The sequence below is a fragment of the Amaranthus tricolor genome, chromosome 8, assembly GCF_026212465.1.
Source record: "Amaranthus tricolor cultivar Red isolate AtriRed21 chromosome 8, ASM2621246v1, whole genome shotgun sequence".
Taxonomy (NCBI): domain Eukaryota; kingdom Viridiplantae; phylum Streptophyta; class Magnoliopsida; order Caryophyllales; family Amaranthaceae; genus Amaranthus; species Amaranthus tricolor.
The window spans coordinates 30122118-30138294 of record NC_080054.1 but is presented as its reverse complement, the minus strand read 5'-3'; the positions used below and the strand labels follow the sequence as shown (position 1 = coordinate 30138294).

General features: G+C 33.2%; 3 protein-coding genes across 3 annotated transcripts; 1 reads left to right on the top strand and 2 right to left on the bottom strand.

Moving 5' to 3' along the window:
• Positions 1-322: 322 nt before the first annotated feature.
• LOC130821292 (uncharacterized) lies at positions 323-5081 on the bottom strand. The gene is made up of 10 exons (XM_057686986.1): positions 4799-5081; positions 4629-4700; positions 3913-3992; positions 3236-3335; positions 3100-3153; positions 2830-2907; positions 2088-2185; positions 1938-1995; positions 798-919; positions 323-702 (listed from the first exon to the last, which is right to left on the bottom strand). The coding sequence occupies exons 1-10, from the start codon at positions 5039-5041 to the stop codon at positions 546-548; spliced, it is 1062 nt and encodes a 353-aa protein (XP_057542969.1). The 5' UTR covers positions 5042-5081; the 3' UTR covers positions 323-545.
• Positions 5082-5845: 764 nt separating this feature from the next.
• On the top strand, positions 5846-11238 carry LOC130821293 (peptidyl-prolyl cis-trans isomerase-like). Its single transcript, XM_057686987.1, has 7 exons — positions 5846-6069; positions 6162-6371; positions 7249-7411; positions 7515-7603; positions 8494-8548; positions 8680-8765; positions 10757-11238. Exons 1-7 carry the CDS (start codon positions 6046-6048, stop codon positions 10907-10909), a joined length of 780 nt encoding a protein of 259 aa, XP_057542970.1. The 5' UTR covers positions 5846-6045; the 3' UTR covers positions 10910-11238.
• A 2869-nt stretch (positions 11239-14107) lies between these two features.
• LOC130821360 (transcription factor TCP20-like) lies at positions 14108-15373 on the bottom strand. The gene has a single exon (XM_057687090.1). It carries the CDS (start codon positions 15270-15272, stop codon positions 14442-14444), a length of 831 nt encoding a protein of 276 aa, XP_057543073.1. The 5' UTR covers positions 15273-15373; the 3' UTR covers positions 14108-14441.
• Between the last annotated feature and the right edge of the window lie 804 nt (positions 15374-16177).

Here is a 16177-nt window from a genome sequence, read left to right as displayed (position 1 = left end):
CATATAGGTAGTGCAACCTTTAGGTATTTAATACAAAACTTAAATCTTTTAGTGAGGATGAACCTGAAAAAAATTCAGAGTTAATAGAATGGTGCAATTAGAGGTATTTAATACAAGTCCGAGGATTCGATATTCACCCAACTCTGTAATCGAAGTCGATTTTACCCAACTAAAAATTATATTTGCAATCATGTAAAAATCAATGTGGACATCCAATTTTTAAACCGACTCGAAACAACTGACCCTGAATCAATCCAATGACCTGAATAAATACCTCTAGTTGCAATCTTAAGAACATTATAGTATCATCATTACATTAGTGTTTGGCTACGAAAGTCAATTATTATATTGTCCAAAAACAAAGGTAAAACCGTAAGCATTAAAATATCAAGTTAAAATTTAGCCAACTTTATGTTCATCTGTATCCATCACACAATTTCCACATATCAGAGCATATTTAGATTTGTATGAATATCAAACTAAATTAGAACATGCAAGTCCCAAATTCGAATATATTGTTGCAGATGTTGGTAATTTCCATTAGCTCACGAAGAAAGCCAATGACCTTGGAAAAGCTTCATGATTGTTCCACCCATAATCAAATCTACATCAGAAGCTGATAAGCTTGCTTGTTCGGCAATTAGAGACACCACTTCTTTGGCTTCTTTGTAACCACATTCTGAAACGACAAACGGAAAATCGCTGCAAGTAATAATTGATCTGTGTGCTTAGTTTCGCATGGATTAATTTTGAATCGTACGTATTCATCCATCTAGTCTTATATATGAAATAGTTACCTGCCCCACATGATTCTATTGGCACCGAAACTTGAGACAACTTGAGAAAATGAAGGCATCAAGTCCTGGTATGGAAATGACTCTCTCGAGATCCTGAACAGCGCACTGAATTTTACATGGACCTGTACATTCGACATACATCATACGTCAGACCTATGTTACTTGGACTTGGGTATTGTTGTGGGATACTGGTATGTGTCCAAGTGTCAGATACGTCTAAACATTCAATTTTACGCCTAAATTGAAGTGTCTAAGTGCCATACCAATGTCCGAGCATCAAGGATCTGACACGGGTGCGTGAAGCAAAATGAAGAGTTCGAGTAACATAGCATTAGACTGAGATATGTTGAAAAAGGTAATATGAGGACCGAGGGCATACTTGTCTTACGGTAATGCATTAGGTGAACAATAAAGTCGAAAACTCACAAAAATAAGGGGGAACAGCGACAGTCGCGAAGAGAATAGGTTGGTGGACATGTGAGGGGGAATTTGTACTCTCATTTGGACGTCATATACTATCCTAGTCGGTGGCGGACTGAAATGCCCTTGAAGGCATTTGGTTCAAAAAACGTTATAATATTTTAATATTTTAATGGTAAATGATATATTTGTGTATATATAATTTTTTAATGAATTCCTGGAGGCATGGTGATGGGTAATCTATTGAATCTATTCCCTACTTATTGGAGTATTAATTCCCCCTCATACTTTTTCTTATAACTATTATCTGTTTAATCCCATTTCATCTCGTTACTCTCAGCTCGCATTCATTTTCCTTAGTTTGACTTCTATCCCCAATTACATGTTCCCAAACAAGATTTTGGGTTCATTCTCACTTAACCCTTCATTTTCCTTAACCTACCCTGTAGTCAAAAAATCACAAATTCTTGTGTGAGACGGTCTCACCGTGAGATGCTCTCCATACATGGGTTGAATAGCCCAACTAATATGAATTATTAGTATATGGGCTCCTTGTTTTGAGGTTATGGCTAGCTAAAACTGAATTAAGGAGTAATGACTGATAAGTTAGTATGCTCAATTTGTAGTCAAAGTAATAAGTATACATGTCTATACTATATAGTTTAAAGGAAAAAATGATATCATGTGACATATTGTTATGAACGATAGCCAAATCCTTACCTGAGGGAATTGCGATAACTTCAAAAGATTTGAGAAGCTCAATCGTTCATCGTCATTACTGCAATACAAAAGAAAAACAATTTCAGTAATTTAGAAAGGCAAGTGAATTCGGAAGCTGCAAGTGATGAACGTTATCAAGAACAGATGTACGTTGGCGATTTGCAGAACCCCATATGATCTATCAACACAGGAGTTGACGGATATTCTGTGCACAATTCCTCAATCTCTGAAAAATGTAGATTTAGACCCTGAAAGTTCAGCATCGAGTACAACGATATAAAAAGGTTGAAGACGTTTGTTCCCTAGATTCTACTATACATCAATTGTTTTACTTTATATTCTTTAGGAAAAATTACCAAGAATAATATAACTTTTTACTCATTTTCCTACAATAATACCAACTTTTTATTAACTATGAATAATGCCAATTTAGGAGGGTGTTTCCCTAGAATATCCCTAACATATTAAAAATCAAACTATTGGAGATTATATGACAAAAAAATTGGTAAATTAGCTAATAAATTAAAGTTGGTCTTATTCTAGGAAAAACCCCGTTAAGTTGGTGTTATTCATGGTTAATCAAACGTTGGTATTATCGTAGGGAATTTAATGAAAGGTTGTATTATTCACGGTAATTTTTCCTATTCTTAATGTATAAGAAGAGATCTAGATTCTAGTTTAATTGTATATTTTCATCACATCAACTTTTTATGGTTTTTAAATCATGCATATATATATATATATATATATATATATATATATATATATATATATATATATATATATATATATATAAGATAAAATACTACATTGGATAGTGTGAAAACAAATTTATCGAGGAATGTATAGAGATGGGTATCACTAGGATGAGAAAAGGTAAAACGGGTGTGACCTTCATACACATGAAGCCTACTGGTATACCAAGTTCTCCGGCCTTAGAAAACATCGCCTTTCCCACCTCATTTGTCATCTGCGGAAGTCAATTCATCCAAACACAGTTAAGATGTCCCGTATTTCAATATATACAAACGTAATTTCCAAGTGATTCAGACGAAACTTATGAAGTACTATCGGTGAAGGAAAACTGACGTGCCAAACAGGAGAACGAAATAAGTTAATCAACAGGCGATAGTAAAATGATTCGATCAATATGAAAAATTACCTTCTGACCAGATGGCCATAAGTATGGATTAAAACGAACGGCACAATATCCATCCTGACAAAGAAGGAATGATTTATGTGAAGAAAAATAGCTAATACATTGTATGTGTATATTTAAGGTTGATCACAGCAGTCACCTTTTTGACAAGATCTGTTAGTTGATCTATCCCACTACCGTCATCCGCTGGATTTGCGAGGCAGCAACCGGAGAATTTTGATGGGTATCTCTCCAAAATGCTGAATAAAAGTTTGTCTAATTATGATCGACACTCATTAGCGAGCACGATGAGTCATCTATATTCAATTTTACATAAATCATAGTAGACCAAGACCAACAAACTTTTGACGGCCTTTCCCTTCCACACCCTTGAGACAGAGGTTCGATGCCCCCCTCCCCTTGCTTGTAGGGGATTCTTCGGCTTTAGTTTGGTTTAGAAAAAAGACCAACGAACTTTTGTTTGGAAGCTCTAATAAACGATTTGGTGGATGTGACGAAATCGAATTGTTTGAAAGTTCAAATAATGACTAGCAACCTATGTTACTTGGACTTGGTGACTGATGTTGGATACTGGTACGTGTCCAGGTGTCGGATACGTCTATAAGTGCCATACCAATGTCAGCGTTATCAAGGATCGGACATAGGTACGTGAAGCAAAATGAAGAATCCGAGCAACATAGCTATCAACCTTCTAATCCTCAAAATTCATGATCACAAATTAGAAATCACCATAGGTTCTTAAGACCCATATCGGTTATTATGCTAATTAGGTTAATTACCAAAGTAAAAGGATGAGAGAAACTATATTAGACAGACCTTGTGACATAAGAATGATCAAACTTGTGATTAATTGGCTGCACAATCAATGCACCATCTACACCTGCTTCTTCCATACACTGCCTCAAAATTTACAGGTACAGATCAAAAACAAAAAAGGATACTCATCAGTGCTCCTTCAATAATCCACAAAACCCAATCAAAAGCATGCATATCAGTAACTCCTCCCACAATTCATTAAAATCTGCACATTCCTAACATAATCAAAATGCTTTGTGCAGAATAGAATATCATTTGAGGTTTAATTACAAGGGTTTAGGTAAGAAGGGCAATCCATATCATCATTCCTGCAATTTGTTTTTGTCAACTTATTAATGTCATTTCAAGGACATCCAAGGCTCCAATAGATTAAACCCTGGTCAGTGGTAGGCCTTGTGCACTAATAGCTCTGCTTAGAGGTGTTCAAAACTGATCCGATAAACCGATATTTACCTGACCTTGTGACTAAAGCCGACTTTGATCCGACTTCGAAAATAGATTTACAATTAGGTAAAAATCAAGGTGGAGACACGATCGGATTTTAAACTGGTCTAAAACACCTAATCCAAACGGACCTATGACCCGAATGAACACCTTGGCCCCCCAAACCTTAAGTTTAAGCTATATCACAATTACTTAGATAAGTCAAGAAATGATAGATAGTAGTCTAATACAGTACATTAGAAGGTGCGGTTAAAAGTTGAACAAAATGATACCTCAAACAAGAATTCAGCATGTCCAGTCAAGCTGGGTTCTTGGCCAGGGAAATAAGGAAATTTATCTGCAGCCTTTTCAAAAAAATTACAAACCCATCAAAAAGGAAAAGAAACAGAGAAATTGGGACAATTATTCATAGAAAAGTCAGGAAATTTAGGATAAAAATTACCTCTTGAGGAGATGCCCAAACATGGAGGTGAGAATCAATGACTTTAGCAGGAGAATTCATGGCATTAGAAGATGGCATTTTGGCAACTAAAGCATGGAAATGAGGTGATTTTGGAATAGAGTGAATAGAGTAAGGAAGTTTTGGGTAATCTGAGACGAGCCCAAATGGGATAATAGCCGAATTAAGAAGAATTGTACGCCTTAGCCTCAATGCCATTCGTGAAGTGATTGGGGATGTAATCATGTAATCAATATTCAAGTGTGTGAGGTGAGCCTTTCTATTGGGAATGTAGGATTTGATGTCCTTTTGAGTTTAATGCACATGAAAATTTAGACTCGAATGTGTACAAGTCATGATTCGATAAATTTGCTTTTAAAGTTTAACTGATATTTTGTATGGAAAAAAAATTGTATCATAAGGCAAAATTAAATATGTTGAGAGTAATTTTTTTAATCTATAAGTGTTTACATTGATAATAAAAACTAACACTTTTATAAGGATTTAATTGTTACACGATGGATTAATTTTCCTTTTCCCTTGTTATAACTAATAGGGAATCCTTCGATTTCACTTCTGTAAAAAAAAAAGTTAACTCTAGCACTCTCATTATCTCTTTTAAAATTCAACATTACTTATATAATACTCCTATATCATCTCAAAAAAATATGATACTCCTATATCCCTCGGATTTGTACACAAAACAATAAAACTAACAAAAGAAAAATGGGTAATAGTGGGATATTGTAATTTGTAAGTGTGTTGATGTTCTTTAATGAAGTTTTGCGTTGATTATTGTGTGGAAGAGATAATATAGCAAACCATATAAACAAACTAAAATATTATTTATAACAAAATTAGAAGAGACGGGGAAAATAAATTTTTCAATAAAAGAATATTTGTTCCAAAAAATTTTGGTGGTAAAAATTATTGTTTGAATTTTTATTTAAATATATATTTATTTTGATTATCGGTAGATTAAAGAAAGGAATTAAAAAACAGAGGAATTCAAAATCTTATAAACAAAAAATGATATTCAGTTCTTAAAATGAGATATTTTAATTAGTAAAATAAAATCATAGTTTTACACATTTACAACCATTACTAAATCTTCTCGCATTTTTATTTCTAACAAAAAAATTCTTCTCGCATTTATCTCCAATCCTTTTAGTTTCTTGTCAACTACCCAACACTCGACAGTCATCCGTCGTCAAAATATTCGCAGCTCCTTGTATCTTCATCAATCGTCAATGGCGGCTTCTTTCGTAACCCAAGTAAAAACCCTAACAAATTGCAGTCCTGATTTTTTTTCAAAATTTAATCACACTCTTTAATATATCAATTTTTGTCCTTTTTTTTATTTCAGGCAAAATTTAATTCAATTTCCGGCAAAGGTTGTTATATTCCGATGAATGTCGCAGTGAATTCTGCCGTTTCGTGCTCGCTTAAACTTCCAAGGAATCTATTCTCGTTTTCAAACTCCTTATGTCACGTGTCTCTCACGTGCACCTCTCCCGCTTCAGCATCTTTTCGTCTGAAACCTAATTTTGTTCCGTCTGTTCGTGCTTCTGCTGAGGTGAGCTCATTCGATTTTTCTTCGTACTTTTTTGGAAATTTTAAGAAAGTTTTGAAGCCTTTTTAACTTTTTATACTGTTTTGTTTTCAATTATTTGCTGCCTTGAGGATGTTTGAGTTAAATTTGTTACCTGTTTTAATCTGGAACCTTTGTAAAATCGTTGCAACATTGTGAAATACTTTGTAATAACCTTAGTTATAAGAGGTGTGAAGGGCTATTAGGCTTCAATGGTCTCTAGAGCCAAGCCGCTAGGTGAAGCCTGAAGGTTCTAGCCTTCAGGCGTGAGGTGCCTAAAAATCTGGAAAATAAATGAATAAACCCCATAAAATACCTCAAATTCACAAGAAGGGAAATAAAGATGTAGAGAAGAAAATTATGGGTTAGCCTAGTAGATGAGGCTTTTCCTTCTACCGACGCTCTAAGGCACCCTCAGGCCCTTGTATGAAAATTTATATGACACTTGGCTTGAAGAATTGCCTCACCTAACCCTATCAAGGTGCCAAGCCCATTACCCGATAGGCGCGCCTAGGCCATCTTTTTGAAAGTAAGGCAATAACAAGATGATAAAGTCAATGCAATTTTGTATCAATTTACAATAACTATGAACTTCCACAAGTAAATCAAATACATATTGTAGGAGATAGAATGCCTGAGATATAGGAATGGAGTAATGCTTTTTGATTATGTTGACATTATGTCCATATTTTGATCGGGGGTTTGGAGGAGTTTAGGCAAGAGTCTACTATTATAAATCTTAACTTTTTTTAGTTGAATTATATTAGATTGTATAATGAGGTGTGGGGCAATGTCGTAGCTATGTCCAGATGAAAGGAGTTTTTATTTGTTTATGTTTTGAATCTTTTTCTGTTTATGGTAGTCTGATCTGCAAGAGACTTTATTGCAAGCAAAAGTGACGAATAAAGTATATTTTGATATAAGCATCGGCAATCCAGTTGGGAAGTTAGCTGGTAGGATTGTGATTGGTCTCTTTGGTGATGATGTGCCTCAAACTGCTGAGAACTTCAGAGCTCTTTGCACAGGTTTGTCTCGAAAAGTTTTTAAGGGTTCTTCCGGTCGAAATTTAATTATGTGCTCGATAATTGAATGTTTGAAGCTTATGTTTAATCTTGCTTTGACTTTCAGGGGAAAAGGGATTTGGTTATAAAGGTTCTTCGTTCCACCGTGTTATCAAGGATTTCATGATACAAGGTGGAGATTTTGATAAGGGAAATGTATGTATTTACTATCTCAACTTGAATCTTTAACATGATTATTTTCACATATTAAATTTTTAATATGCTCCATTTCTGCCATAATGGTTCAAAGACTTTGCAATATGATCATCTACTCATCTCTGCCTATGGTGGGATGATGGGGTCTTTACTTGTGTTGCAATCAACTTTATTATCATAAGCTTATAGGTAAAAGCCTGGGTATTAGCTCGAGTGTATACTTCCAGTGAACCTTTTCTTAGGGATTTGATGTAATGTAGTCTATGGAGATTTGAAATACAATCTAGCACTGCTGCTCTCCCTCCCCCCTCCACATCGCACACCCTACACACATTCATAGGACTCATGGATGTGAGGTTACGGTAAAGGCTTGAATTAGCTTTATAATTTGGAAATGATATTTAGTATTATAAAGAATAATACTAAGCAATAATAACATTGGTCGGATTTGCTTTGTAATAGTTTCTTAGTCTAATACAATTTTGAGTAATATAATTAATGTTATACATACTTCTATCATTTATCATAACCCTTCTATTTTAATATTTTTTTGATAAGGATAACACTTCTATTTTGTGTGATCACAACTAAATTTTTTGAACTGTTGCGCTGATGACTAGGTCCAACTTCGTGTCAGTAATGAGATTTCATGTATCAATGCTTGTTCCTAATTCACCAATTTGGAAGTTAGGATATAACAACTCATAATGCAGATGTGGGCCAACTTTATGGTACCATGCTCACAATAAGATATCTTTGTCAATTGTTCTCTTTGATTAATTGATACTTACTATTTTTGGAGGCAAATGAGAGGAATTGTTTTGGTATTTTAATGAGTGGCGAGTGGCCACATTTTGCACCTGAACCCTAAAAGTAGATGTGTTCTGCAGGGAACCGGAGGCAAAAGCATTTATGGCCGAAACTTTAAGGACGAGAATTTTAAATGTAAGTTGATATTGGTTCAAAATTATGAATTACGTACCTATTTTTTAAAAAATGAAGTTGAAATATTAGTGCTGGTCATGGTTTTTTACCCCATCATGCTTCATGAGGTTATGATTTGTCTGGTTCTGCAGTGGCTCATATTGGACCTGGCGTTGTTAGCATGGCAAATGCTGGCCCCAATACCAATGGCAGTCAATTTTTTATTTGCACCGTCAAGGTAACACATACCCTTGATATTTACTTATTTTCAATTATAGTATTTTACAATCCACTAGCTTGTCTTGGTTACTGTCAACTAGGAAAAGCTTTCAATTACTGGCGCTATAGTTTCCTTGAATAACATAGATGTAATGTTGCAACTTGCAAGTGCCTTAATCGTCCGTACAAGTCCTGCCAAGTTCTAGTTTGGCGGACTGAGACAGTCCAGACAGCTAAGAATGCATAAAAGTAGAATTGGAAATCTTTTTCTTCCTGATGGATACATATGAATTCCTATAGGGAAAACTGATGTAAACGGTGGGATTAGTGTTAAATATTAATGACAGGATCAATTAGGTTGCTGTTGTTGACAAAAATGAAGATGTGGGTTTATGTAACATCATCCATTTTCAAAAATCAGATAAAAAGCCGATTATTTATTACTATGTGGTGTTAATTGAAAACATTTAGGAATTAGAACTGAGAGTAAAGATAAAAAGGTGGGTGAGTCCCAATAGTGGGGTAAAAATGCAAAAAAAAAAAAAAAAAAAAAAAAGATGTTGACTTAAAATTAGTACGTCTCAAATGTGGGGTGTTAACTTGAATAAAGAGACTGGGGAGATTTGAAAGAAAAATATGGAGCGGAAATAAATGTGAAATAGGATGTTCTAACTTCTGTCTTTCTATTTAAATGGTGGGTTTGTTAGTTTTTACCTTGGTTGATACATAATGGTGTGTTCTCCTAAAGTGATTTTGAGATTTTTCTTGGCCAAAGTACATCAATGTTGATCAACACTGGTGGCATTTGGTGTGTTGCTTTGATATTGGCATTTGGGGATATCCCATGAAGATGCTTTTTAGTTTTGGTTTTGTAGGTAAATTATCATGTATATTGTTATATATTTTATTCTGGTATATTATTATAAAACATCTTTTTAGTTCTTCAGGTTGTTTTAGCCTGGATCCTGAGTTATGATTTACTCTCAGTCTGTTGTACGATGTACATAGTACTTTCTGGTTGTGCGAGGGTTCTAAAATACTATCTTACTCGGATTCTTTTGAGATTGGGTCTCAGATTGCTGGAAATGCAGTACAGCAATATAGTACTGGCAAAAAAATGTGTTTTGGACTTTTGGGCTATTATAGAGTGTTCGACCCAACACGGGATTGAGTGATTCTTCAGAGTAGCAACGTACTGTTCAAGTTGGTTCCTCCTATCGGTGAATTTTTCTGTGTGATCATATGATAAGACTTGTGACCTTTTTAGTGCTAAACAGCTGTGTTGTAATCTTACTTGGAGTGGTGTACGTGTAGTCGTGTACCCACGTTGGATACAGTTTCAAGTCCAAGTATCTGACTTGGCTGTTTCCTGATTTTTAGAAACATTTTATGATTTTGGCCCAAAATAAAGTGACCAAGTGTGTACCCATGTTAAATTATCGAGGTTTCAACACATGTTTTTGAGGTATTGTGAATTGTTGAACTACAATCTTGTTGCTATTGCTTTTGCCTTGATGTCTGTTACTTTGTTTCATTCTAAAAGACTCATGGACACTCTACCAATGAGCTTTTTCAAATGCTCATAAATCAGTTAATTTCAACCTGGGACCCCAAAGTTATTTTTTATTCACCTGCACATCTAGTGATTTCCGTGTATTTTACAGTTGGTCAGTGTCAGTGGTCATCGACACATAACATTGCATTTTACAAGATTCTCTATGTTGAGCTTGCTAAATCTTTTCTAGCATTTTATTTAAGTGTGAGGTACCAAAGGTTTCAGTACCAGCCCTTAAGAGGTCGGTTGCATCATGTAACGTGTACCGGTTGGTGCAAGTCTTTGATTAGGCACATTTATGTAAATCGAGAACAATGCAATCTATATAGATTGCTTTATGCCTGGCCTTCTTGGCCGGCAAACACTACTCTGGACAACATAATTTGAAGATTACAATTTACAAATGCCTATAACGTTTTGCCTTAAAGTTTAAAAATTATCTCGTCAAATTGCAGACACCTTGGCTGGACAAGAGGCATGTAGTCTTTGGGCAGGTTCTAGAAGGCATGGATGTTGTTCGACTCATTGAATCACAGGAGACCGACAGAGGTGACCGTCCAAGGAAAAGGGTTGTCATCAGTGATTGTGGCGAGCTTCCATCAGTATAATGCATGATGTGGTAGTATCTGGATGGGTTAAACCATATTGCAGGCTTCGAGTTTTACCCTCTTCATCTTGATTTGATTATCAGAACGAGGTTCATTTTCTACACATGTTATTCTCTTTGTCATCCCTCTCTTCCTCCTAAGTTTTGCCCATCTAGAGAAGTACAGTAGTGTGCACTGTGGAGTATTCATAGTGCTTTTTGACCATATTTCTTAAATTTTAGAAATCCTTTGGTGGATAATGAAATACTTCTATGTAATGACTAATGATGCCAATATTTCCAGTTGCAAACATAAGATGATATATGATTCAGAATCTTGTTCTCTTGGAATATGATGTTGGCACTCCTATTTACTTTCACATTACAATAATTAGTCCTTTACACTATGTTTGAAAAGCAAATTAGGAGGAAAAAGAAAGGAAGGGAAGGAGAAGGGAAGGAAGAGAAAGGAAGGGGAGGGATAAGAAGGAAGAGTGTACCTTGTTTGTATAGAAGTAAATGAAAGGGAAAAGGAAGAAAAATAAGTGTTTTTTCTCCAAATCTTTCCACGTAATGAGAGATTGTATTCTTAACATAATTTGTTCATGTTTTCCCTTAAAACCCTCCCCTCCAAATCCCTCTCCTCTCTTTTTGTTATCCAGACAAGGAATCCTACATTCTTACAAATCCTACCCTTCTTTTCTCTCTATCCAAACATAATATTAAGCTCTTAAAAATCATCAGTTATCAAGCTTAATTTAAAATCATCCTGCAAAGAAAGTTGAGCGATATGGCCAAGTGACTGGAGTTCGAGATAAGCTCACAGGAGGATCTACAAAGCTTTACTTGTGTGTCTTATTGTGCTTTTAAGTTTTTTTAGCTACTCTACGCTCTCTTCAAAGTTCAAACCATTTTGATTAAAATTATGCTTCAAAAACGCAATCTGGAATAAAAGGATGAATTTTTAATTGTTTGGTAAATGACTTTTAGATTTGTATTTTGGTTGATTTTTAGCATTTTGATTGGTCAAACAGTTGCAAAGTATATTGTAAATAACTTATAAGTCAGCCAAAAATTTTGATTTTAAGTCAAAACAAAAAAGCTATTATGATTTGTGAATAGTATTTTATTGGTTTCTATCTTTTAGACCCACTTCATTTCTAATAAACAATCGATAATCAGCAAATGATATTTTCCAGATTGTTGTGTGAGTTGATCTAACGGGGGATCCGTCCTATATATGGTGTAAATATTCCAACTAATGAATATGAGTTTGTTATTTTGATATCGTCTTATTAAGAGATAATCTCTTACAAGAGTAAGAAAATAATTTTTACCATACAACTCCATAAGAATTGGTTTAAGCTCTGGATAACCAAGTAAAACTCTCATCTATTAGTCATAACTTTATCGAACAACTCTATCAAAGCTCATTTATCTTAGGCTAATAATGTTACTACGTAGTACTTATTACACTAGCTTAACTCTTTGTGCATTGCACTGAATATCTTCATTTAGATATTCTTATAATGAAACGAAATGGATATCATATTTGAATATAGATTAATGATAGATAACATTTTGTTAGTTATTATAGAGAATATCTTGCTTGATATTAATAGCAAATAAATATTTGCTGATTTGTTGAATATTTTTCTCTTTTATCTCTTTGATTTTTGGTGGAAAAAAATAAACATAATTAAAGAATGTTTTATTAAAATTAACAACTTAAGCATATAGTATAACGATCTACCAAGTATTGATTAAGGTGTAGAACTACAAAATGAATATGAAAATAACTAATTTACTTTAATGACATGTCAAAAAGCAACTCAACATAATATAAAGAAAAATTTGGGGGGAATTGATATATTCCAAGATGAGATTTGAATGGAAATAAAGCTCTTAAAAAATTGATACTATTATAAATTATCCAATTATATGTATCTTCTTTTTAAAGGAAATTTCAAGAAAATCACCCAACTAAAAAGCCTATTCTTTTTATATAAATAACATGAGATTATAAAAAGAGTGTAGGAAAAACATTAATGAAAATTTGACATCTTTCGATTTGAATATTTAATATTGTGTAGTCCTTTAAAAAGTTAATTTAATAGAAGTATTGATAAAATAAGAAAATAGGAGAGATCGATTGTAAAAGTTCTTAGTCTTGCAAAGAAAATTACTGCATTGAATTTACTAGTCACTACTTAAAGAAAATTAAGATAAATTTAAATATAAAAAAAGTAATATTGATAAAGTGATATTTTCTTTGTTTCTTTTAAGGTGGATATATTATTTATATTATAGAATACATCTTTATTATCTTACAACATTTTCATTTTTTAATTTGCTCTCTTGTCTCGTTCTTTATCTCCACTTTAAACATACTTTTATCTATTTACTTATTTTTATCTTATTTTCTAATTACTCTATATCAAAGCCTTAAAATAAAAAAAAAATTAAAAAAAAAAATTAGATAGTGGTTTTCAAACCTGTAACTCAGTTGTCTCATTGAATTGCAATATCATATAAATTTATGTAAGAGCTTTTAATTGTAAATATGGCAATTCTAATGGGAGAGAGGGAATATATATTAAAGAATAAAGACCATATGTCTTTCCCCTGAGAGTTTATCCTCAATCCAAATTGTTTTTTAAAAATATAAAATATACTCCAAGCTCTCTAAAGGAGTTTGGATATTACAATAATTACAATAATGTCCAACATTAAGTTAGCACTGAATTCCACAAACCCCATATCAAGAATTTCCATTTTGCCCAAATTTGAATTCAGCCCAACCGCAAGTTCATTTTTTGTTCTGCTTTTCAAATGTTTTTGTGAGTTTTATACAAAATAAAAAAACACCAAGAAAAAAAAAATGTGAATTGATCTTTTTGGTTCTCCATACCATTCTTATTTCTTGTTAACAACAAAAACGTCTCACAACATTGCCCCCACAATACCATAAAATAACTCCCGTCTAGACTTTAAATTTAATTCAAGAAATATAATTATATAAATACACAATTTTAAATTCTTAACCTTGTTACTAATAACAAATAAATTGTCTTTAGCTGACTGTTGATAGCAAGTATTTTTGTCATTTAAAAATTCACGTAAATTACTAGTGAATATATTTTAATTGATTATTTTTTAATATAGTGTATTATATTATAATAGGGTAATAAAGGAATATTAACCATTCTTGCACAAAATCTACAAAATCATAGAAGTATTACTCAAAAATTTTAAAAAATACACTACTATAGTCTATATTACACACATTTTACTTAAATACTTGCCAAATCCAATACACAAACATAAACCAAATTAAAAAAATTAAAGCTTTTAATCAAACTTCAACCTAATTGATTTCTCTTACTTCACTGATCAACAAGATTTAACCCAGATAAGAGAGCAAATGAGTTCTAGAAAAGTTCAAGAAAAAAAATAGGTTTTTCCATTAAACCCAGATCAATAAACTCACCTCAATCAAAATTTTACCAAAAAGTTTGGAATTTTGCAATGAAAAACACATCCCAATTCCCGATTCATCTTGAACTTTGAGAACCGCCATCATCAACAAGATTTTGCTGATGATCACTACTAAAATCAACCTCTTCTCTTCCATGCCTAATTTGTTGATACATTTGATTAATTGCTCCATAATTCAAAACACCAAAATTAACATTATCTTGTGATAAACCAATCTCTAATTTGTCCCTTTGTTGTTGTTGTTGTTGTCCATAATTCACCAAACCCATATTCAAATTTGATGTTTCCATTGCTTGAACTCCAATTTTAGGCCTAGAATCCATACTTTGTCTCAAAAAACTCGAGCTCGAAAACCCTAAATCATGAACCAAGCTAGACCCATGTGGCCATGATCCATCTACAAAATGGGTTCTTCCCAAATTTCCATTTATCAAACTTAAACTCCCAGAAATTCCAGAAATACCAGAAGAAACAGAGTTGTTCTGTTCTAAAACAGAGGATCCTGAAGTAGTTGAAAAAGAAGCTGGCATAGTTCCAGTTCCAGTAGCAGCAATTATTGATTGTTCCGATTGTTGTAAAAGCCATTGAATTGTTTCACCATCAGATTTATGGCCTAATTCTTTGGTTAATTGAAAGATTCTAGAAGCACAAAGAGCAGGCATCCTAATTCTTCTTCCCCTACCATCAACTTTTTTATGTCTATCTTTGTTTGATTTTCTTTTTGGTGGGCTTTGCTTCTTGTTGATGGAATTGTTATCATCAAGATTAGAAGTAAAATTTTGATTTGTATTAGAAATTAGAATTTGGGGTTCTTTAATGTCTAAATAAGGGTTTGTTTGTTGATGATTGTTCAGGAAAGTTGGCATTTTTTCTTGTGATGGCTGCATTGGAAGGAAAGGGGTTTGAGGGTTTTTCTGTTTGAAGGGTGAAAAAGAGAAAAATGTAAGAGGGTTTTAGGGGGAACTTTGGAATTTGTGTATGGTTGAAGAATGGAAAGAAAAAAGTGTTGCTATTTTTCGCCATCCCTTTTTATTTTTTCGCCACCCCCCAAAATTACTTAATTGCCCCTGAATTTAAAAAAATTACAAAAATGCCGTTGGAGTTAAAACATAATTAATAAATGCAAATCACGCTTAATAACACTATTAAGAATTTAATGCGGATGATTTGTCTATATATATCGAATTCTGAGATGCGTTTGAAGTACGAATTCAAACACGGTACTATCTCTCTAAAAAACTGGTACTATCTCTCTAAAAAGTGTTAAAGAAGTTGTAAGGCGTAATTGGTTGAATATGGCTAACGAAAGCGACTATGAGTCGGATGCGGTACGTAAAACTGTCGTTCGAAAAAAAAAAAAAAAAAACAAGTCGCACAAATCTAGGCGACTGAACCATGGTTCAGTCGCACAAATCTGGGCGACTAACCCATGGTCCAGTCGCACAAATCTGGGCGACTGATCCATGGTCCAGTCGCCCAATTTTGTGCGACTGGACCTTGGGTTAGTCGCCCAGATTTGTGCGACTGGTTTATTAATTTTTTTTTTTATTTTTATTTTTTTTTTTTATTTATTTACGTATTAATGTTTTTTTAAATTATTATTATAATTATTGTTAGTACTATTATTATTATTATTATTATTGTTGTTGTCATTATTATAATTTTTATTGTTGATATTTTTATTTTTTAAATTTTTTAATATTTTAATTTACGTAATTTATTTATTTATTTAATTTATTTCTTTGATTAATAGGAGGAATTTATAATGTTGGTAGACAAATATACATGTATA

Coding starts and splice junctions, on each gene's coding strand:
- LOC130821360 (XM_057687090.1), bottom strand. CDS start 15,272: ATGCAGCCATCACAAGAAAAAATGCCAACTTTCCTGAACAATCATCAA.
- LOC130821293 (XM_057686987.1), top strand. CDS start 6,046: ATGGCGGCTTCTTTCGTAACCCAA. Junction 6,070..6,161: donor CGGCTTCTTTCGTAACCCAA/GTAAAAACCCTA, acceptor TTTTTATTTCAG/GCAAAATTTAATTCAATTTC. Junction 7,412..7,514: donor CTTCAGAGCTCTTTGCACAG/GTTTGTCTCGAA, acceptor TTTGACTTTCAG/GGGAAAAGGGATTTGGTTAT.
- LOC130821292 (XM_057686986.1), bottom strand. CDS start 5,041: ATGATTACATCCCCAATCACTTCACGAATGGCATTGAGGCTAAGGCGT. Junction 3,993..4,628: donor ATGCTGAATTCTTGTTTGAG/GTATCATTTTGT, acceptor ATTTTGAGGCAG/TGTATGGAAGAAGCAGGTGT. Junction 2,908..3,099: donor TATGGCCATCTGGTCAGAAG/GTAATTTTTCAT, acceptor TGACTTCCGCAG/ATGACAAATGAGGTGGGAAA.